The sequence below is a fragment of the Equus quagga genome, chromosome 8, assembly GCF_021613505.1.
Source record: "Equus quagga isolate Etosha38 chromosome 8, UCLA_HA_Equagga_1.0, whole genome shotgun sequence".
Classification (NCBI taxonomy): Eukaryota; Metazoa; Chordata; class Mammalia; order Perissodactyla; family Equidae; genus Equus; species Equus quagga.
Genome location: NC_060274.1, coordinates 15,612,458 through 15,634,641, shown reverse-complemented (window position 1 = coordinate 15,634,641; position 22,184 = coordinate 15,612,458). Strand labels below are relative to the sequence as shown.

Genomic DNA, 22,184 nt, shown 5'->3' with positions numbered 1-22,184 from the left:
ACATTCGCCTATTTTTGTGACGTGTATCTGCAGGTGGTTGACCTTTGAACTTCGTCTGTAGATTGAACTTTTTCTATAGTTTCTATACGAATGTTGGATTTTTAGTTTCTCATGAATGGAATAAAATGAATCATTCTTCTAGTTTTCTAGTTTCTAATTAGAAAGAGAGAAGAGTCGGAGTTAGATTCTTAGATATCTGGATGTAAGTAATTGGTTCAGAAAAAAGTCGGCTTTTTATTTAGGGAAAGCAAAGAAGCGGGAAGTCTTCACGGCTGAGGAGTTGCCAGTTCCAAGTGGAATTGCCTGAAGGGTTTGTAGCTAGAGAATGAATCTGTGGGGTCGAGTCAAGTGTTGGTTTTAAATTCTGTTTTAATCATTCTAATTATTACTGTGCTTTCAGGGGTTGTAGTAACTCAGTTGTAAAATGTTTCACATTTGTGAATTCATTTAAAACATATTTGGAAATGTTTAGGTGTACCAGACGCCCAGCTATGACTTTCAATTGTATTGGAAAATCTCGTGTGACCTGTCTTTCTGCAGAAGCAAACATAACATACAAGTAAACAGACAAGTTCAGCTGGCAGTGTGGACAACGGGTATTTGTTGTTGAGAATTCTCAAACTGTCTTTATATGAGCATTAACTCTCTCGGGGAAACAACTCTGCCACCGACTGCCCCATGGGAGAGGATGTGAGGGGACACCTGCGTCCTGCTGTTTGGAGGCGAAAAGGCTGCTGGACCGAATTCAGGGTAACTGACAGCCTTGGGCTGAGAAGTGGAAAACAGAGGACAGCTGCTTTCCTCTTCATCACCGCCACGAACGCGAGCAATTCTGAAGGGGTCTCCAAAACCCTTGGCGACTTGATTTAGAGCCTTGAGTGGGAGACAGAGGAACTCTGTGCTTGGCACACAACAGGCACTCAATAAATATGTGTTGAGTGAATGAATGAAAGAATGAATGAGGCTTGTAATGTTCTGAGCACTAAGTAGCATATCCAGAAGGTTGGGCCATATCTCTGCTAGGGATAATAAATAACATAGCTACTCTTCTTAACAAAAATAACTCAACAAGGGCCGGCCAGGTGGCACAGTGGTTAAGTGCACACGTTCCGCTTTGGCAGCCCAGGGTTGCCCAGTTTGGATTCCCGGTGCGGACATAGCACCGCTTGGCAAGCCATGCTGTGGTAGGTGTCCCACATATAAAGTAGAGGAAGATGGGCACAGATGTTAGCTGAGGGCGTATTCCTCAGCAAAAAAGAGGGGGATTGGCAACAGATGTTAGCTCAGGGCTAGTCTTCCTCAAAAAAAAAAAAAAAAAAGACTATGAACATTTTCATAGCCTGAAAAAGAACCAGAAAGCAAGTAGCTGCTAATCTAAGCAGACACGAGCAATGTCTTCCAAAGCATGTGGGTTGTGCACTGTTGAAATGTTTGACCTTGCGATCTTTTCTGAAAATTTAAAGGCCAGTAGATGTGAAAAGCTTTGTTAAGAATTTCCCACGGACTGAATAAATATAATCTCACAGAATGGGAAATTTTGATAGCATTTGTACTACTTACTGATACATTTTCCTGTGTGCTGACGTTCATCATTCTCAAATGGGCTTTTCCAGCATTTCTGGCTCTTAGCGTCCTCCACCAGGTCTACACGCCCTTTTTCACTAACGATCCCAAGAACAGAGAACACATTGGAAGCTTGGGCTGCCGTTCAGTGTGGGGGGCCTTCTTGCTCTTCCATCTACCAGCTGTGAAGCCTTGAGCGCCTGATTTAATTTTTTGGCCTACTTTCCCCCATCCACTGGTAAAATGAGAATAGTAAGATCTATGACGTCATCGGGTCCTTGTACTGCTTAAGTGTGATTCTGTATGCAAAGTGATTTGAACAGTGCCTGGTACAAATAAATACTCTGTTTCCCAGGTAGTCCAAATTTAAGTCCAAATGGGTGCGATGCTTAAAACCCTGAAAACCAACCATTTTGCAAGTATACTGCTTCTTATGGGATAAACTCCAGAAAGACTGCCCTTTCTGACTTCTTCAAATAAAAATGGTAAATTCAGAAAAATTTTCTGCCGGAAACTAACCTATGGTTCTCAGGGTGCTGTTATACTACATGGAATTAATTAGGCCCCAAATATCCTAGTGCTCAACTACTGCTCACATCAATTGTACTAAATTATACTAATTGCACCAAATCTGAGTATGGGATATTTATCTGGTATCTAGCTCCGCTCTTCCGAAAGTTTCTTCATTTTTAATGACGATTCCAACTGTTTGCAAAAGGTAAGGCACTTAGTTGCCAGTTAGAACTGGGGTATTTTTTCTTCCAGCCCCATCACCTTTAGGCTTGTGTGCAAAATAATCCAGCAACAAATTTAATTTGGTTCAAATATTTATTGCCTGCCTGCTATAGTCCTATACCGTGTATTATACTCAAGAGGATGAAGGGAAAGAATGCAAGCCACTTGGCTGACGTTATTTAAAGCCATTATCATGGAGAAATACTGATGGCAAATGAACAGATCTACGTCGTCAGGTTTCAGCATGGCCTAGGGAGACGTGGCCTGGACCGCCAGCATCAGGCCCTCAAAGCACAGGCACACTTCCAGTAACAGTCTCATTTCCCTGAATTCCCCAGGGAAGGAGGGCGGCCACTGTCGCTGATGGCATCGCCTGACATCACTGGTTCGGATGATAGGAGAGCGCGGGGCCGCCTGGCCCACCTCATCTGTGGCCTGACTGCATTAACCTCTCGGTTCCCTGCTCCTGCCACGTGAGGTGTCCTAATATGGTCAGACTCCGGACCAGCCAAGGAGCGCTGTCTCCTGCTAACGAGGAGGAGGCAGGAACGAAGGTTCTTCGGAGGCAAACACAATGTAAAGGAAAGCAAATGGTGATTTGGGTTCGCTTCTGGGCAAGTTGCAAGTCAGCTGCGGCAGAAGCCCTGCCTTGGGTTAGCACTCATTTAATAAACCCCAGCTAAGCCAATCTCCCGGGGGGCTTTCGGCCCTACCCTCACCTTCGGCAGCCCCGGGTCGCCCCCCAGCCCTAGTGGCGGTTTATGGTCGGGTGGTGCCTTGGGGTCGGGGTGGGCTGCTGGCCGGGACCCTGGCTCGAGGCTTTGACTGCGCCTCGGGTCCCAGCAGCCTGGGGGGAGATGCTGCTGCAAGGCGTGTCTGGGGCTGTGCTCATGTGATGAAGCAGGGGAAAAACAAGGGGGAGGAGGAGGAGGCGGCAAAGAGGTGGCTTTTTTTTTTTTTTTTTCTTTTAAGGAGTTTGCCGCGAGCGCGTCTCCTTCATTCGCAGCCTGGGCGCGTTCGGAGGAGGACGCGAGAGGAGGGCGCTCTTGGGACCTCGCGGCTTCTGCTCTTGCCCGCGTCCCTGCGGCTGGGGAAGGCGTAACCGGGTTGCCGGGCGCGGGAGAACCGCGGAGAAGCCATGGGCGCCGGGAGCTCCACCGAGCAGCGGAGCCCGGAGCAGCCGGAGGCGGGGAGCGCGACGCCGGCCGAGCCCGAGCCCAGCAGCGGCGGCCCCGCGGCGGAGGCGGCGCCCGGCGCCTCGGGGGACCCGGCCCTCGCCGCCCCGGACCCCGCCAGCAAGGTACGGGCGCGCCGGGCCACCTGCCCCGGGGAGGCGGGGGTGGGGAGGCTGGTGGTCTCTCCGATTCCTGCCTGCGACAACTTCCCACCCATTCAGCCCATCTGCCAACTCGGGAGCACCAACTCCTCTTTCTGGGCTTTTCAGGGTCTTTTGCGCCGGGGCGGGACTAGAGCAGCCACAGCGCGCGCGGCGGGGGCTCGCATCTTTGTCGTGGGTCTCCAGGGGAGGCGACTGCGCCATCCGCAGTAATAAAATCCGCGTCCTGCCCGCCGCTCACGGAGCCTTTTTTCCACACTCTTCCGGTGGGAACCACCCAGCCCGAGACGGATGGGCTGCCTGGGGGAGTCCGTGGAGAATTGACCACGGGCGGAGCGTGTCGAGCCCCCAGCCCCCCCCCTCTCCCGGATGCGGAAAGTCAGCTGTTGGGCCATGACCCGTGTTGCAGCCTGGCGAACGGGCCACCCATGGGTTCCCGCCGCGTACCGCCTTTGGTACTAGCTGTGGCTGGAGCAACCCGGGTTTGGTACCCTGTCCTCCTGCGGCAGCGGCTCCAGCAGACACTGCTTTCTTGATGCAGAGAAAACCTGGGGTGTAGCTCGCTCGGAGCCAAAGAAAACCTGGGCAGACGCTGCACTTCCAAAGGGAATGACAGGTTTAGCAAAAAGGCAGCGTCCTCCTTTTGGCTCCGTGCATTGCCTGTGGACTCAGTTGGATAAACAAATACTGGAGCAGTAGTTAGAAGTTCTCCGAGGATGCGGTCAGAGGCGTAAGCGAGCGTTCCCTGCAGTACGCCGGTCTATGGAGGCAGTCTGAACCTCTTAGAAATTTTGCATTTTATGGTCTTAGTCTTCAAGGCTGAAATATTTGTTCTTGGCCACTACAGGCGCCAAGATTGGGACTTGTTCCCATCGCTGTATTTTAGATCTATTTTCCAGCGCGTGTGTTCATTAGCAAGGCTTCCCCTAACCCGTTTTGTGATATCCTTATAGGAGGATGTGGACAACCACGCTTAATATTTAAGAAAAAACCCATGTGTCGAATTTGAGGATACAGTATAGTTGAGGACCTTTAAGAGTTGCCTCAGGAGGCGTAGGTGTTTACAGTGTGAAAAAAAAAAAAAGGCTGAAGTCCAGGTAAATTTCACAGAACTAGTCTCATTGCCTTGACCTCATTAGCTGTCCTAGTCTAGTTTGGGCCAAGAGACTGCTCTTAGTAACTAGATCACCTCCAGTCTTTGACTTACAACTAGTAATACCCATGGTCCCTAGAGCTATAGATACTAACAAGTACTAACCGTGCTTGGAATACCCAGATTTTCTAAGAGATGCCCAAACCTTGGGCCTAAGGAATGTACCATCCTTTTGAGGTCTAAGTCACATTTTAATATTTAACTGTACATCACTGATTGATGCCCACTACCGTCAAAATGGCTGCATAAACAGCATTTAGAGCCCAGTAATGGAAGAAATTTTAAGGTGTAATTGCTAAAGCTTGCAATCAGGGGACATTTTTCCCTTGGCTTTTACTAGTCCTTCAAGTTTTCTTAACAGTTCACACTGAAATATGGTACTTATTCCCTTCCCAAGAAACTTGAGTTTGTTCATTTAGAAAATATTCCTTCCATTGTCTTCTCTTCATCCTTCTTCCATAACCTTATCTTTCTCCCTCTTTCCTGGTCACCACCATCTTGAAATAGCCAGACGACCTCCTTTAAAAAATTACTTAAATGACATCCAGAATATCGCTGAACTTTTTGGCATACTGCCCAGTTATCAATTTGGAGATAAATCAATACACTTACGTGTATCCTTGGAAAATGTGTAGTTTTTCATTTCCACTAGCAAAATTTATTACTCAGGTTTTGAAGACCTAAGACTTCTCAAAAGGACTCCTTAATGAAGAATGACTCAGCACACAGCTCTTGCCTCCCCTCCTCTCCCTGTTAAGCCCCAGTTCCTAACCTCTGAATAATCACATCTGCCGTTCTAGGCTCCCATGGTACCACGGGCCCTTCTCAGCAGTTCCCACATTTGTGGGTTTAGTGAGTTGACTAATAAGTGTTATCTTGGCTGTTCTAAGCGCAGCACAAGGCCAAGGACCATATCTGGTTTTGCTCATAACAGATGTTCCCCCATGTGAGGCATCTCCATGTGACATGCTACCTGGCATGGAGGGTGCTGCTGACTCCTGGATTGTGATTGGAGGATGTCAAGCTGGGGAACACCTTGGCTCATCTGCTTTTTCTACAGTTTATCCTTTGACCTTCTCATCATCACGGTCTGTCTCATGTATCAGATAGTGACTAAGTCAAGTCATTCTGTTGGGTTATTAACCAAAGTGAATATTTTCATTATGACCACATCCGCTTTTCACCAAAGACCAAGGGAATATTTTGGCAGAAAAACCCTCAGATTTGGGGACCTTGGTTTCTATTTCTTTAGAAATAGAATGGCTTGTTGGCATTGCAATTCTGAGTTGCCTTTAGTCTCAGACAAATACGAATGGCTCAAGTGAGACCACTTTATACATTGAATTAGTTATGAATTACATCTTAAGCTTTCTTGATTGCATTTGTGGACATTTGGGAGGTTTAGACTAATACATCTCCCCCACCCCCAGAATGCTGATTATTAATTCAAGGCTATTAGCAGATTTTTTTCCATCTAAATGATATTTACATCATATGCGTGCTGCCTCTTAGCAACTCAGTTTACTTTTCCTTTTTTCTGCTAATTTTAGTTACCAGTTACTCAATGAGTAAGTGCTTGCACCTCAAAAGACATTACACTAATTGAATTATCAGCCCTATCAGGTCAAATGGAAAGTTATACAGATTTGAGTACTCAAGCTTAACATTTAGATGCACTGAGGCAAAAGTCCCGGTTTTATCTGTGATGTAGTTCAATAAAATGGAAGGAGTCTTATCTTCCAGTCAGTCTCTATGTGTTACTTCTGGGGCGGGGAATGGCTCGATCAGGAATTTTCCAGGTGTGCTTTTTGAGACTTGGCCATTTTGCTTACTGCAGGGGTAGGAAGATTAGCTTGCCTGAACACAGATGGTGAATGAAGCCTCATTATCCATCAACTGTGTTTCAGAAATTTATCTCCAAAAGAGTATTTTCATTCAGGTAGCAGTCAAGGGTGGGGTGACCAATGACACATTTACTAATGTGTTTTTGGCAAATCTTGATTTCTGGAGCCAATCTCTAGACCATCTGGACAATCATAACGCTCTGAATTAGCCTTTCTGTCTTTCCTGCTCAGTCGATGATTTGAGAGACAATGCACCTGGTAGCTGGGGAGATGGGGACTCTTGACAGTCCTTCAGCTCTGGTTCCATTTGGTTACAAGAGCTGAGAAGCAGCCAAACATCAAGATGTACTCAACTAGAAGAATCCATTGTCTTGTTAGTAGAGTTAAGGATGTTTTTACCTTTCGTGCATGAAAACAGACAACTGAGTTGGCCAGCTGCATTTCATAATTCCTCTCCCACCCTAAAGTAGGATGCTTTCTCCCACTTGCCCTCTGTTTCCACAACGGGAATGGAGAATGAAGATGCCTATAATGTGATTATGTCACCAGTTTTACACTAAAAGGACCAAAGTTTAAGAAGATTAGTAGAGAATTCTGTGTTTGTTAATAGAATGGTGTTTTTGTGCGTGGCTACCTGTATTCCTATGCATTTCCCCCAGATTAGAAGAGACGCTGTTTTCTGATGAGAATACAGTCCAGAAATTGGAGAAGTGGGTGTGAGGATGGTCATTTAGGATAATGATAGCCTGTGAGGATGGCAGGGCCTCCCTTTTAATCCATTAATAGCCTTTTAGGCTCTTAGATGTATGAGATGAGTGGAAATTTCCAGTTGAAATACTTCCCTCTGTGAAGAACAGGCCCCAAATGTCATCCTCTTTGAATTCATTTTGCATCGACAGATCTCTGCCTTGATGACTGTAAAGTGATGTTATAAAGATTATTCTCGTTTGGTATCTTATAGGATAATTAATAAAATGGAAATAAAATGTTTTGTTTTACAAGGTCCTAGGAATTTTTTTTCTTTTTCTTCATCAGTTTTAGCACATACTCAGTGTGATAGAATACTAGTGAAAGGAAAATCACGCTAAATGGCACTCATCCTTGGCCCCTGTCATTCTGCATGCCGTAGTCATTCATAAAGGGAGAAATTAGAATTTACAGCAGTCTGCGTGCTGAGAAAAATCTATCAGGACTTTTAGCTTATGAAGAAAACAAAACTAAATATCCTTGAACCCAATTCTTAGTTCTCTTGTAACCTCAAAAAATTACAGTTTAGAGGGTTTCATTTTAAAATAATACAGTGGGAAAATAGGAAAAAAGCTGGGCTTGGAAGTAGCACTATATTTTATAAATGTGTAAGCTTATTTTCAATAAATTCTTTTAAAAAATTCTGTCAAATCTATAATTATAATTATTTGACTTGTCTATTTCGATTTGGGATCATTTTCTGGCAAATCAGCACCTTATTAGAGAATATAAGGGTAAGGTTTTGTACCTATGACCATCCTTTTGTTCTCTACTCGTTAGTACATCTAAGAAAAGGATTGGGGTGACCACCAATCCACTCTTCATTGCTATGTGTTTGTCGTTGTTTTTATCTTCTACTTATGAGTGAGATCATATGGTATTTGACTTTCTCCCTCTGACTTATTTCACTGAGCATAATACCCTCGAGGTCCATCCATGTTGTCACATGATGCAATCTACACAGAATTTGAGATTTTTTTTTTTTTTTGGAAGATTGGCACCTGGGCTAACAGTTGTTGTCAGTCTTTTTTTTTTCTCTGCTTTATCTCCCCAAACCCCACTGTACACAGTTGTATATCTTAGTTGCAGGTCCTTCTAGTTGTGGGATGTGGGATGCCACCTCAAGGTGGCCTGACGAGTGGCGCCATGTCTGAGCCCAGGATCCGAACCCTGGGTGGCGCAGTGGAGCGCACGAACTTAACCACTCGGCCACGGAGACAGCCCCTCGAAATATATTATGATGTCCATCTGAAAATAAACAGATAAATGGAAAAAAATGTTAATTAAAAAAAGATTGGGGTGAAGATATTAATAACCTGTAATAATTTCAGTCTTTGTGTTTCTTGTGAGTACTTGAGTTTACTTATTTAAAACTGACTGTAGATCTGACATCATCATTCTCGAATCATACAGGCCTTGTAAGATGATCAAAAGCACTTGTTTACTCTTATTAAAGGATTTTTATTTAAAGTGATTGCATAACAGGATGCATTTCTTGTTTGTTTTTCTAAGACGGTCAACTTTGAGAACCTTCATTTGTGGAGTATGGTGAAAGTGAAAGTCTTTCATTCCTCTCACCCTCCAAGTATTCACTGTTAACAATAGTTTGAAATCAGTGTTGGTTTCTCGAATGTTCTTTCACAAACTTTTTGTATGTGCAAGGACATAGATGAGAATAGCCCCAGGTTTTCCTTTGAACAAATAAGATCATATCCCTTACCTTCTGTTACTTTAGATGTTGGATGTCTTTTCATATCAGGACATGAAGATCTACCCCCATTCTTATTATTAGTAAGAATGGCTTATAATTAGTGGCTATGTAAACTTCTCCTTTACGGGTTGAAGTACCATAATGATGTTACCAGTCCTGTGCATTGATGTTTTAAAAGTCCTAGAGTTTTGCTGTAATAAATTGATGCAGGGAATACTCTAGCACAGATCTCTTTGTATGTGTGCAAGTGCATCTCTAGGATAGATTTCTGCAAGTGGAATTGTTGGATCACAGGATTTATATGCATTTAGAATTTTGATAGTTCTTGCCAAAATGACCTTCCAGAGAGATTCTGCCACTTTGCCTCCCTGCTCTGTGGAGGTCAGCACTGGCTTCCCGATGCCTTTGCCTCACTGGCTATCAGATTTTCTGATATTTGCCAATCTGCACCTCAGTTGGCACCTCAAATTCCTTGACACATTTTTAATTGCGAAGTTGAGCGCCTTGTCATGTATAGTATATGTATATGCTTTATCTTCTGTGCTCCGCCTGATCGTGAACTGCACTGACTCTCAGCATTAAACGCTCTGGTTTATTTTACTATTAATTAATTTGTAAAGACTTTTTTTCTTTTTTTACCCAGGAATTACTTAAAATAGGGAAAAGGCAAGTTTAAGAGTAAAATGGTGGCTGAAGGACTGCTCTTGTTTACTCATTTTCCTTCCCAAATTAGTAAACTGTCTTTCATTTTATTTTCTTGGACAATGACCTACTTCTTGAGCTATCAATTTTAAAATTTCTCCTCTGGGGACAATCTAGAATCATCTGGTTGCCAGAAATTTCTTCATTCCTCTGATCCCTGAAATGTTGGACTCAGGGATTGGGGGCAGCAGGAATCCTTTCCTGGGGGAGCAGTCGGCTGCAGGCCCTCCCCTGGGCTCCTTCTCATTCTCACAGCAAACGACAGTCTGGCTCTGTTAACTGGAATCAGTGTGTTTTCCCAGAAAAACTCAAAGCACGGGCAATGACAGGGTCTTCCAGACGCCGGTAGGCTTCTCTTCATACAAGAGTTCCTTCAAGGTCAAAGGTGGTCGTCCTCCCCACCGTTTCTCTGATGTTTAAAAAAGGTGGGGTGAGGGGAGGACCCAGGAGTTTCGTTCTGCCTCACCTTAATCCCAGTTTTAGTAAAATGTCAATGTTATGTTTGATTTGAAAATGAGATAAGCCAAAATTTAAGAAAGGGAGATTACGACGACTCATTGGCTGGTCTGCTTATTATATGCAGACATTGCAAATTGCGGAGTATTGAGAGATTAAATTTCGCCCGGGCTCTGGAACGTGGCTGTACAATTCAGTCACTGTGGGAGCTTTTTAAAGGCCCCCCGGGTCCCATCCTAGATGCACTGACTCAGCATCCTGGGCATGGAAGGGTCTGAGAGTCCGCAGTCTCATGCTCATCAGGTATTCTGATTTGCCGGTGTAGCCACCATCGGCTTGAGGAAGGGCTGTGGGGTGTAGGAGCCGATGGAGAGCCCAGGCTGACTGGGGTTGGAGCTTGTGTGGGTGGGAGATAGGGTTTCAGATGATGCTGGAACAGTACGTATTCCCCTCCACACGTCTTGAGGGGAAAATAAAGGGAAATATTTCTCCTACATAATTTCATTCCTTTGTTCTACTGTATCGAAAACAAGTGTGCTGCCAGTAGAGGCCTTCGAAATAGAACGTGCTATTCGGGGTCAATAGGTGTTGAATCCAGTGCCCTTATCCTTTCTGAGGAAGGAGGCGTTATTTATGTTATGTTTTCTGTTTCCAAAGGATTGCCTCTTAAACCTCTTTCCTCATTTATCAATTTAAAACTTCCCTTGTTTTAGGAAGGTAAGACAGTGGCTGAGGGCTCAATTTATGGCAATTGGCTGGTCCATAAATCTGTGAAGAAAGCTTAAAACCCAGCCAAGTCGTTGAAAATCAGAATAGGGGTCTGGCTTTCCCCACCACATCTTTACTGTTCCATCTTGACTCCATGAACATTTCTTTCTCTTTTTTTTTTTTGGAGGAAGACTAGCCCTGAGCTAACATCTGCCAATCCTTCTCCTTTTTTCTTTTTCTCCTGAGGAAGACTGGCCCTGAGCTAACATGCATGCACATCTTCCTCTGCTTTATATGTGGGACACCAACCACAGCATGGCGTGCCAAGTGGTGCCATGTCTGCACCTGGGATTCGAACCGGCAAACCCCAGGCCGCTGAAGCAGAACGTGTGCACTTAACCACTGCGCCACCAGCCAGCCCTAGATTGATTTCTTTTTACTTTAAAAAATTTCCTGCTGTGTTTTGTATAGTAAATTAAAAGCATTAAGGGAGCGTCCATTATGAGAGCAAGCCCATGGTTTAAAATACTTCTCTATCCTACATCTCAGGTGTTGCCCTGGTCTCGTGGTTGTGGTGAGTTTACCGAAATGTTAACAAATGGGGAGCAGATGTTATCTTCTAAACTTAGCTTGTTTTCCTGGTGTGTAATAACATTATGCATTAAAGATAGTCAGGTATTTCCTAACCACTTACCGTGTGGAAGACACTGGTGTAGGTGCTTTGGGAGATTAAGAAATAAGAACACACAGTGTTATTCTTGAGCACCTCATCATCTAGGTGTGGGGCTGGGGTTCCCCTAGAGGAAGTATTCAGTAACAATCATTCAAATAAGTTGGATGGACAGTAGAAGAATTGCCAGGGCCGGGCCAGTGGCACAGTGGTTAAGTGTGCATGTTCTGCTTTCAGTGGCCTGGGGTTCGCCGGTTCGGATCCCAGGTGCCGACATGGCACCATGTGGCAAGCCATGCTGTGGTAGGTGTCCCACATATTAAGTAGAGGAATATGGGCATGGATGTGAGCTCAGGGCCAATCTTCCTCAGCAAAAAAAGAGGAGGATTGGCAGCAGATATTAGCTCTGGGCTAGTCTTCCTCAAAAGAAAAAAAAGAATTGTCATTAGTTGGTATATATCTGCTCACTGAATTGTCCAGATAAGTCCTGTAGAAAGAAAGTGTTGCAGGCGGATAAAAGGCTCTTGGCTGGGAGACCAGAAAGTGCAGGGCATATTGGGGAGCTGAAGGTTCGGAAGGAAATATGGAAAGAGGATGGTGAATAGGGTCATGGCCAGTCATTTTAGGAGCAGTACAGGCAACAGAGAGCCAGTGAAGGCTTCTGATGAAGAACAAAGATGCAGAAACGCCCCATGAGTGGATGATGGACTCCTGGGAGACTGTCTCCTACACGGCAGAGACGACATCTATAGGAGAGTGGGGCGAAGTGAGACTGGAAGGGGTGACTTGGGGAGGCTGTGTCGGCAGACGTTTCCACGCTGTGATGATGTATCAGATATTAGCAGGGGGCAGTGGGACTGGGCGCAGGGTATGGGCATAGGGGCAGTCAAAAATGACCGAGATTTTGAGCTGGCCCCGTCTGAGTGGTGAAGTTCGCGGGCTCCGCTTCGGCGGCCCAGGGTTTCACTAGTTCGAATCCTGGGTGCGGACATGGCACCACTCATTGGGCCATGCTGAGGCAGCGTCCCACATGCCACAACTGTTAGGACCCACAACTAAAAATATACAACTGTGTACTGCGGGTCTTTGGGGGAGAAAAAGGAAAAATAAAATCTTTAAAAATATATATATATATGACCGAGGTTTCAAGACTTGGAATTCTAAATAACTTACTTTCTTCAGTAGTCAGACAAAAACATCTTCCCATGACGTCTGTTTCAGTTGCCTATTGCTGTGTGACCCACCATGCCAAACAAGGATTTAAATGGAAAGTGTCTTTAGAAGGGAGAATGTCGCATGATGGGAACAGCTTGGGACGTCGAAAGTAAGGAAGGGGTTTGCGGCAGACTCTGTAGGGAATGACAGAGGGCATCCACGTGATCAGTATCACTTCTCTAAGAGTGGTCTGTTTCAGAGCGGAGACCAGGAGCATTTGGGCAATCTAGGCTTGCCGAGGGGTGGCCCTGGGAGGAACAGCCGATGGCCCAGGATGAGAGATGATAACGTGGAAGGAACTGGTGGTGGCCGCTATGGGAAAGGTGGAACCAAAAGTGAGTATTATTAGAAGAGAAGACTGGATGAAATAGATGCCGCTGGACTGAACAGCTGTTGGATCACCGCTTCATCTTGCCACTGAGACTATTCCACCCCTGAGCATCTGGGGCCACCTACAAATCAAAGAGCCTGGTGGTTGACTTGTATTCCCTCCATTTGTAGGCAAAGACACTAGGTAGCCTGAGGAATGTTTATCCTTACTTTTAAAGAAGATATTTCTTCTTTGTCATTTTTTCCATCTCCAGTGTCTGCCCTTTGGTTTGTTGTTCAGAGGACGATTTATGGTTTGCTATTTTTCTTCCTGTCTGAGCGTATGATTTCTTAGTGAATTGAGCCGTTCCAGGCTCTGGGTTTTGTCTGGTGCGATGATCAATTTTCTGTATTGACCATCCTTATTTGTCATGCTTCAATGCATCCTTGATAGTTTTCCTTGTAAATACATATTGTTGTGATGCAGAAAACAAGATTGTTCATGTATTATGGAGGTCTTAACCTTTTTGTACATTTTCAGTTCTGGGGGATAATTTTTCACTAAATTACCAAACTCTTGTCGCATGCCTCTTAAGAAACTTTTGTTTGAAATTATCCTCCACTTGGCTCTATATGTAAAAAGGCTTATTCCACACCAGTCACATTGAATGCCATGCAAAGTTCAACCTTAGATGTGGTCGATCTGCTTTGAATTTATGATTGATATACACTGCAGTACCAACTGGGGCTGGGGGTGGGGTTAGGGGTGGGGATAGGATTAGAATCCAGAGGCAAATGCTTAGAATTAGCCAGCCTCTCTATGATGAATTTTTCTCAATTATTTCAGAAAACCAATATTTAGACATGAGTTCTTAACTCCTTTATGTTAATCCAAATATTTGAATGGAAATTTTTATGCTTGTTCTGCTTCATTTTATATGAAGTAAGTTATTGAAAAGCAGTGGAACACGTCACGGCTAAAATTTACTAAATCAGTCCTGATTGAGATCTTTTCTTTAATTGGGATAAAAGCTAGTATATAAAATTTAAACAAGAAATAGTTGACAGTAATGGGGGCAAAACCCCAGTTGATTTCATTTCATATCTGAGTTTTTCTTTGTAAAACCTTCAAGAGGTTTTTGTGGTTTTCTTTTGTGAGGAAGATTGGCCCTGAGCTGACATCTGTTGCCAGTCTTCCTCTTTTTGCCTGAGGAAGATTGTCCCTGAGCTAACATCTGTGCCCGTCTTCCTCTCTTTTGTGTGTGGGATGCCGTCACAGCATGGCTGATGGTGTGTCAGTCTGTGCCCGGGATCTGAACCCTGGGCTGCTGAAGCAGAGCGCATAAACTTAACCACTATACCGCCGGGTCAGCCCACCTTCGAGAGTTTAAGTTTACTTAAAACTCAATTTGATGAAAGTTTTAGATCTGTCTTTTGTTTACAGTACAGAAAATTTGTTCCGTTTGATTAAAATGAAGATTGGTTATTCGTTTGATACTAATGAAAGACACACTAAGGTCTTTTGAATGCCCCAAATGTTTTTGTCCTATATGGAGATTCTGTGGTGACCAAAAAGGGACCTACACTGTTATCTGGAATTGCACCAGTGACGGGAGAGTTCAAGTCCCGCCTGGAACTGTGCCCGATAAACAGTCTTCCATGACAGGGAGGAATTCGAAGAATGCTGGAGTATTCAGGGAAGTAGGTCATGGTTTAGAGAGTACATTTGTCAGGGAAAGTTTCTCAAGCAGTCTCTAGGGTCCTTGGATTCCTGCTTATTTCTTACCCAAGGTGCTTTAGTCTTAGGCAAATTAGATGGCTAAATTAACTTCTCCCTTTCTAGGAAGCCTGGACTAAAAGTAGCAGCTTGGCCACGTGTGCTTGCGCTCCCAATACCAAAAATAAAAAGCTAGGCCTATAGATTCGTGACTAAAAAATCATGGAGGTGATTGATGTGTTTTTTCTTAATTGCATGATCTTGGAAAAAAATTATGTAAAGACTAAATGGCAAATGAAAATAGACGATGTGTAAGTATATTTAGGGAGAAAAGGAAAATCGGGGAGTTCTTGTTAAATCAGCTGGGGGTCTTTCTTTGCTGCCAGCGTGAAGCGCCACAGTGGGCCAGCTGAGTCCCCATAACTATGTCTGACCGCAGTGCCCACCGTCTGTAGTGGACTTCGCAAGATCTGGGAAACCATATTTGCCTTGAATTGTAGCTGAGTGCTGGGCAAGAGGCACAAACATGACAAGTCCCAAAGGCAGGAGAGAGCATATACACACTGGGGTACCAGGAGAGGGGATGTGGAGGATGTTGCAGACTGAATGTTTGTGTCCCCCCCACATTCATATGTTGGAACTCTAAACCCTAATGTGATGGTGTTAGGAGATAGAGCCTTTGGGAGGTGATTAGGTCGTGGAGAGGGAGCCCTCACTATGGGATCAGTGCCCTTAGAAGAAGAGACATGAGACAGCCCGCTTCCTTTTCTTGCTTTCGGCCGAATGAGGGTGCAAGGAGAGAGAGCCCTCTGCAAAGCAGGAAGAGACTCTCCAGACCGGGAGCCAGATTGTCCCGCACCATGATCTTGGACGTCCAGCCTCCAAAACTGCAAGAAATAAGTGTTTGTTGTCTAAGCCACACGGTCTGTGGTAATTTCTCATAGCGGCCTGAGCTAGGACAGAGAAAATGGAATTTATGGTCAAGTGTTGAAGAATGGAGATGCTTCAGAGAAGGAGGCAAGAAAATAATAAAATAATAAAAATATAAAAATAATAAAATGATGAGGCAAGACAGAACCTCATGTTGGGAAAACAACTGAGTGGAAAATAGTCTAGGAAATTTGGGTTACAGTTTTTCTTTTCTTGAGGAAGATTAGCCCTGAGCTAACTTCTGTGCCAATCTTCTTCCACTTGCTATGTGGGTCACTGCCACAGCATGGCTGACAGTAGTGTAGGTCCACGCCTGGGATCTGAACCCGCGAACCTAGGCCGCCAAAGCATAGTGTGCTGAGCTTACCGCTGTGCCACAGGGCGGGCCCCAAGATTTGCTGATACATTTTTGGGAGTTGAGAGAGAAAGAAGTAGAAAGTTGAGAAAGGAGTAGAAAATTAAAATTTTGGGATTTGAGTACACTTTGGATTAATTTCACTGTTCAGATAATCCAGATAATCGCATCAGATTTGATTTTTATTTTCAGTCTGCATTGAATCTAATAATCCTATAGACTCAGTTTCTGTGGCACTTAATTAATTGTGCTTAGAGCTAAACATCCCAGTGCAAGCCACATTATTCCTTTAAACTTTCTCTTAACTGTATTTTCTGGGGCCAGAGACAATTGGACTACTGTGGAGTTAAATGCTGTAAATTATTGTGTTCTTCAAACCCTTTCCAGCTCCTGCCGTGAATACTGGAGGTATTGTAACCGTTTGTGAACTTGAACAAAGATCACGGGAGGTCAAAACAGAGCCTTCTTGAATGGAGTTGCAAATTCTTCCTCTGGCAAAGAGGAGTAAAGGAAATGTCACCCGTTTGTTGCTTTTTATGGTCATGAAGAAGGAAAAATCCCCAAAGCTTATGATTCCTTTGGTATGAGCTGACCAGCTGGCTTCTTTCGGCCTCGGATAAGTTGAGAAAGACACTGATATATTTTTTCCTTGAGTCTGATCAAAGCAAATCAAAGCAAATAACTGTATTCTGGGATTGTAACTAAGCTAAATTTTTAAGAAAGTTACTGGTTTGTGAAACCTAAAAATTAATGTAGGGGCTATTCTTGTAAGATTGCTTTAGGCCATATAAGCAGGAACAAGTCAATTTAGGCATAAAATACTGACTCCTCCTCCATAATAAATATTTACTAAAACTGTTTATTTTAAAAATTAGCTTATACATATAAATAAGTTTAATATATCCACTTACTGGCCCTTTGCTTCAGTGTCACTTCGTGTGTTTATTCTCACACAAAGCTGTAACTTGATGTGAATGAGAGACGGGGTCTGCCAGTTTGTGTGCTCTGCCCACGTCTGAGGGCTCCTAACACACTTGTTTGACTGAGCGCTTCTGTGGTGATTACAAGGCTGGAATCTGGAGAGAGGAAACTAATAAATGCATAAACCTTAATGATCAGGTGCATGGAGAAATACAAAAAACAGAATCTCTTCTCCTAGTGACTGTCGTTCACTAAAGTTTGTTGCATTTGTGGACCTGTTCGGCACCAGGCCGTTTTTTGGGCACTTGGACTTGCCTTTTCCTATCTGACCAAGAGCTGATAGCTTCTATGAGGTCTGGGATCATTTTAAAAAAGGAGTCGGGGCCGGCCCGGTGGTGCAGCGGTTAAAGTTTGCACGCTCCACTTCGGTGGCCCAGGGTTCGCCAGTTCAGATCCCGGGTGCAGACATGGCACCGCTTGGCAAGCTGTGCTGTGGTAGGCGTCCCACATGTAAAGTGGAGGAACATGGGCATGGATGTTAGCTCAGGGCCAGTCTTCCTCAGCAAAACAGAGGACGATTGGTGGCAGATGTTTGCTCAGGGCTAATCTTCCTCAAAAAAAAAAAAAAAGAAAAGAGTCAACAAAGTGAAAATTTAACTAGGAAGTGGAGCTTTTGATTCACCAGCTCTTGAGTTCAATATTCGAGGTTTCCCCTGTTTGTCTGGGTCAGGTGGGTACCACTGCAATGTGACATGGGCCTTGGCTATGATGCCGAGAAGATGTCTCTTATACTGTCAAGATCTGGAATACTAGACAGCTCCTAAGATCCTGATGCTCTCTGCCTTTCTAGGATTTCAGGATGTATTACAATATCTGCTAAGGTAGCAAGGAATGGCAAGATATCAAGTAAACGGCAAACGATTCGTCTTTATTGGCCAGCTAGTTATTCAGATCGTGTCCCCACTCTTCCACCCTATCATGGCCTGGAGACAGCTGATGCCAGGCCATGATCAGAGTTCTCTGGGTGTGGAGGCCGTTGGAGACCTAAATAACAATCAGTATCGCTCATTTTTCTCTTTAATTTGGGCGTCACTGACTGCCAGGCCCATACGGTGACCGTCTTCTCCCTCCCTGCTCTGCCCTCCTGACGACCTAGTTCATCCATCCTGCTTTACCCTGTTGAACCCCATTCCATTGCATTTTATTTTATTTCTCATGAGGAAGATTCACCCTGAGCTAACATCCATTGACGGTCTTCCTCTTTTTAAATTTTGCTTGACGAAGATTAGCCCTGAGCTAACATCTGTGCCAGTCTTCCTCTATTTTGTGTATGAGATGTGGCCACAGCCTGGCTGGTGAGTGGAGTACATCCGCTCCCAGGATCTGAACCCGTGAACCTGGGGCCACCGAAGTAGAGTGTGTGGAACTTGAACCACTTGGGCCTTGGGGCTGGTCCCCCCATTCCATTTAAACACATTTCCTCCCTTCGGATCATCCCCCAGCTGATTGGCCAGCCCAGATGGAGGCACTGTCCTTGGAGGATTTTGTCCTCTTCCTGGGGTTGTATTTTATTTATTTATTTGCTGAGGAAAATTGGCCCTGAGCTAACATCTGCTGCCAATCTCCCTCTTTTGGTATGTGAGCCACCACCACAGCATGGCCACTGACAGATGAGTGGTGTAGGTCCATGCCCAGGAACTGAACCCTGGCAGCCAAAGTGGAGCATGCCAAACTTAACCGCCAGGCCGCTGGGGCTGGCCCTCTCTCAGGGTTTTAACAATCGGTTATAGCCGCCAAGTTTCGGTCCCACGTATCTATGCGTTGGACAAGTTTACCTCAAGAACGGCGTTTCTTCTGTCCCCTTTGCTGACCTCCTCCCCCAGTAAAGAGAACTCTCTTCTGGTATCTTCCCCATCTTGCAGAATGGTATCACCGTCTTTCTCTTGCTCTTCTTTTCACTCACCAACATCCAGCCCATCGTGAAGTTCTGTTGGTCCTACTTCTGCTTCCTCAGATCTTCTCCTCATTCTCCAGTTTTAATTATCCAGTGTAATATATGCAGCATCCATCTTCAAATTGGTCTTCCTGCTTCTGGCCATTTTTCTCTGCACATGATGGCTTTATAGATAGAGACAGAAAGTGGAAGGAAGCCTGTGGTCTGAGAGGCCCTCTGCCTGCCGGTGTATATATCCCACTCGACTTCCCTCTTTTGCCTCCTTATCCTTCATTCCCCAAGTGTCTCTTGAGGGTTAGGAGAGAAGACAAAAACCAATGGTTTGTTGGGTGTTTTCTTTTCATCTTCTATATATTCTTCCATTCAGTGAGTGAGTGTGGTGACAAAGTGAAGCTCTTTTCATGGCCTCTGTTTACTTTTAAATGCTTTTCCATGTAGTGTAGGGTAGCGTGGCCTCCAAGAAGCGTTTACATAACTGAAGTCAATTTTCCACCACCTTGGGCAGAGTTTAAGTATACTTCAGAGTTTAAGCCCATTTTCTTTGCTTGTATATAAAAGATGGTTTATTAGCTGAAATTGTCAGCCTTTTAGACTTATATGTGAAAAAATGTGTTCATGTGACTTTTTCAGAGTCCTTTCTTCTCTTAAACTTAAATTTTCTTTTTGACTCACGGGTGATTCTCTGAGAATCTGGCAGGCGAATTAGTACTTAATGGCCGGCGAATTACTGCTTTTTGAACTAGAATTACTACCTACTTCCTGAGCTAGTAGCTTTGGGCTTTCTCTAACTCACAACTCTCTTAGTTATATTCCTGCAAAACTGGTCATTGAGGCATCCATTCAACAAACAGTCAATTCCTCCTGTTGCTGTTTCTTCATTTTACTCCACGAGCTCTCTGAAGACATCTTGGTCCACTGCCCTGGCTACCATTACATCTACGGATGTTGAGTCCGAAACTGTCCATCTCTTTCCCTGGGACATGTTTATTTCATTGTGGTTTTTTTTTTTTTTAAAGATTGGCACCTGAGCTAACATCTATTGCCAAGCTTCCTTTTTTTGAGGAAGATTAGCCCTGAGCTAACTGCTGCCAATCCTCCTCTTTTTGCTGAGGAAGACTGGCCCTGAGCTCACATCCATGCCCATCTTCCTCTGCTTTATATGTGGGACGCCTACTACAGCATGGCGTGCCAAGCAGTGCCATGTCCGTCTCCGGGATCCAAACTGGGGAACCCCAGGCCGCCGAGAGCCAGAACATGCGCACTTAATCACTGTGCCACCGGGCCGGCCCCAAAGCTTCCTTTTTTTTCTTCTCCCCAAAGCCCCCCAGTTCATAGTTGTGTATTCTAGTTGTAGATCCTTCTAGTTGTGGCATGTGGGACACCGCCTCAGCATGGCCTGATGAGCGGTGCCATGTCTGTGCCCAGGATCCGAACCAGTGAAATCCTGGGCCGCCAAAGTGGAGCGCACGAACTTAACCACTCAGCCATGGGGCCGGCCCCTGTCTCTTGCTTCTTGAAGCTGAGCCCACCCACTTCAAATCTCTGCCTTTTGTTTTCTTCCCCTGTCAGTGCAGACTCCAGTTTGGGATCGGGAGAAGGACTGTTCTGTGAGAAAAGCGAGTGGTGTACGGAAGGGATTGAACGAAAGAAAGGCAGGGAATGGAGACCAGGAGCTTGGAGGATGGCCCGGCAGTCTGTGTGTGCCAAGATGTCAGCTGGAGCAGGGTGTGGCCCTGAAAGGGGCCTTGAATGAATTGCTGACACGCCTTGAGGACAACAGACAAAAGCCTATTAGCTCTAAAATGTTATATATTTAAAGTAATTGATTAGTTTTCCTTGTTAACATCAGAAAAGAATAAGATCAATATTTAATGAAAAGTCATAAATGGTTCCTTTCTAGTAAATTCTGCATCAAAGTAGCATGATACCCAAATGCATGTTAAAGATACAGTTTTAGGTAATATAAACATATATGTAATATTTCTGGTTAAATAATGACTTTACCTTCAAAAATCTCATTTGCAGAGGATGATATAGACTGAAGCTTAAATCTGGGGAAATAGAATTTGTCTAAAAGCTTATGTTTTAAGGACAAAGTTAAATTTATACATGTAAATTAAAGCATTCTTTTCTTTGTTGCAACAGTTTTATTGAGATAAAATTCACCTAACATACAGTTCACCTATTTAAAGTGTATGGTTCACTGGTTTTTAGTAATCAAAATTTTTTTTTTTTTTTTTTTTTTTGCTGAGAAAGATTCACCCAGAGCTAACATCTGTGCCAGTCCTCCTCCACTCTGCATGTAGGTTGCCACCACAGCATGGCCAGAAATGAGTGGTGTAGGTCCGCGCCCAGGAATGGAATCTAGGCCACTGAAGCGGAGTGCGCTGAACTTAAACCACTAGGCCACGGGGCCAACTCCCAAAATATTCTTAGCTGAAAAATGTCGCCATTGAATAACTGAGGGCAGGTGATATTTGTTAACTGATCTGACTTAGGTTCTTATGGCTGCTTAAAACTTTTCCTTCATAGGAATCCAGCTGGCTCTTTCTAAAAAGTTTTGAAAATCAGAAGTATAGAAAAGGGCTCCTGTTGCTATTTGAACTTTAAATAGTCACTGCAGGGATTTCATGACCCATTAAATCAGTTCGCTCAACCAACTTCAATCCAGTAGATTTAAAATATAGCAGAAGAAAATGAACTTGAAAAAATATAGCAGAAGAAAATGAACCTGAATATATTAACCTTCTGGAAGAAAGGAACACTTCGTTTAAATTCAGGTTTTTAAAATTCAAGAATAGAGCCTGGCCCCGTGGCTTAGTGGTAAAGTTTGGTGCACTCCACTTTGGCAGCCAAGGTTTGGGGTTCAGATCCCAGGCGTGGACCTACACCAGTTGTCAGCCACGCTGTGGCAGTGACCCACATATAAAGTGGAAAAAGATTGGCAACAGACGTTGGCTCAGGGCTAATCTTCCTCAGCAAAAAAAAAGTTTTAACGGGTTCAAGAATAATAAGGCTTATTAAAAAATCTAACATACATACATATGTAAAAGCTGTTCTTTCTCCTTATCCATCCTCCAACAGTCTTTTGCATCAGAAGGAACCACAGTTAATGGTGATTATAACATCTTTCCTGGCCTAGAATGGATTGCTCAGCA

The 22,184-nt window shown here is 44.3% G+C and overlaps 1 protein-coding gene across 1 annotated transcript in view; it reads left to right on the top strand.

Annotated features, from left to right (window-relative positions):
* The first annotated feature begins 3,289 nt into the window (after positions 1-3,289).
* The window catches only part of AKAP12 (A-kinase anchoring protein 12), an 86,641-nt gene continuing 67,746 nt past the window's right edge, over positions 3,290-22,184 (top strand). The window contains exon 1 of the mRNA XM_046669927.1: positions 3,290-3,598. Within this exon, the coding sequence (XP_046525883.1) occupies positions 3,437-3,598 (162 nt within the window). The 5' untranslated portion in view covers positions 3,290-3,436. The remainder of the gene's footprint in view (positions 3,599-22,184) is intronic.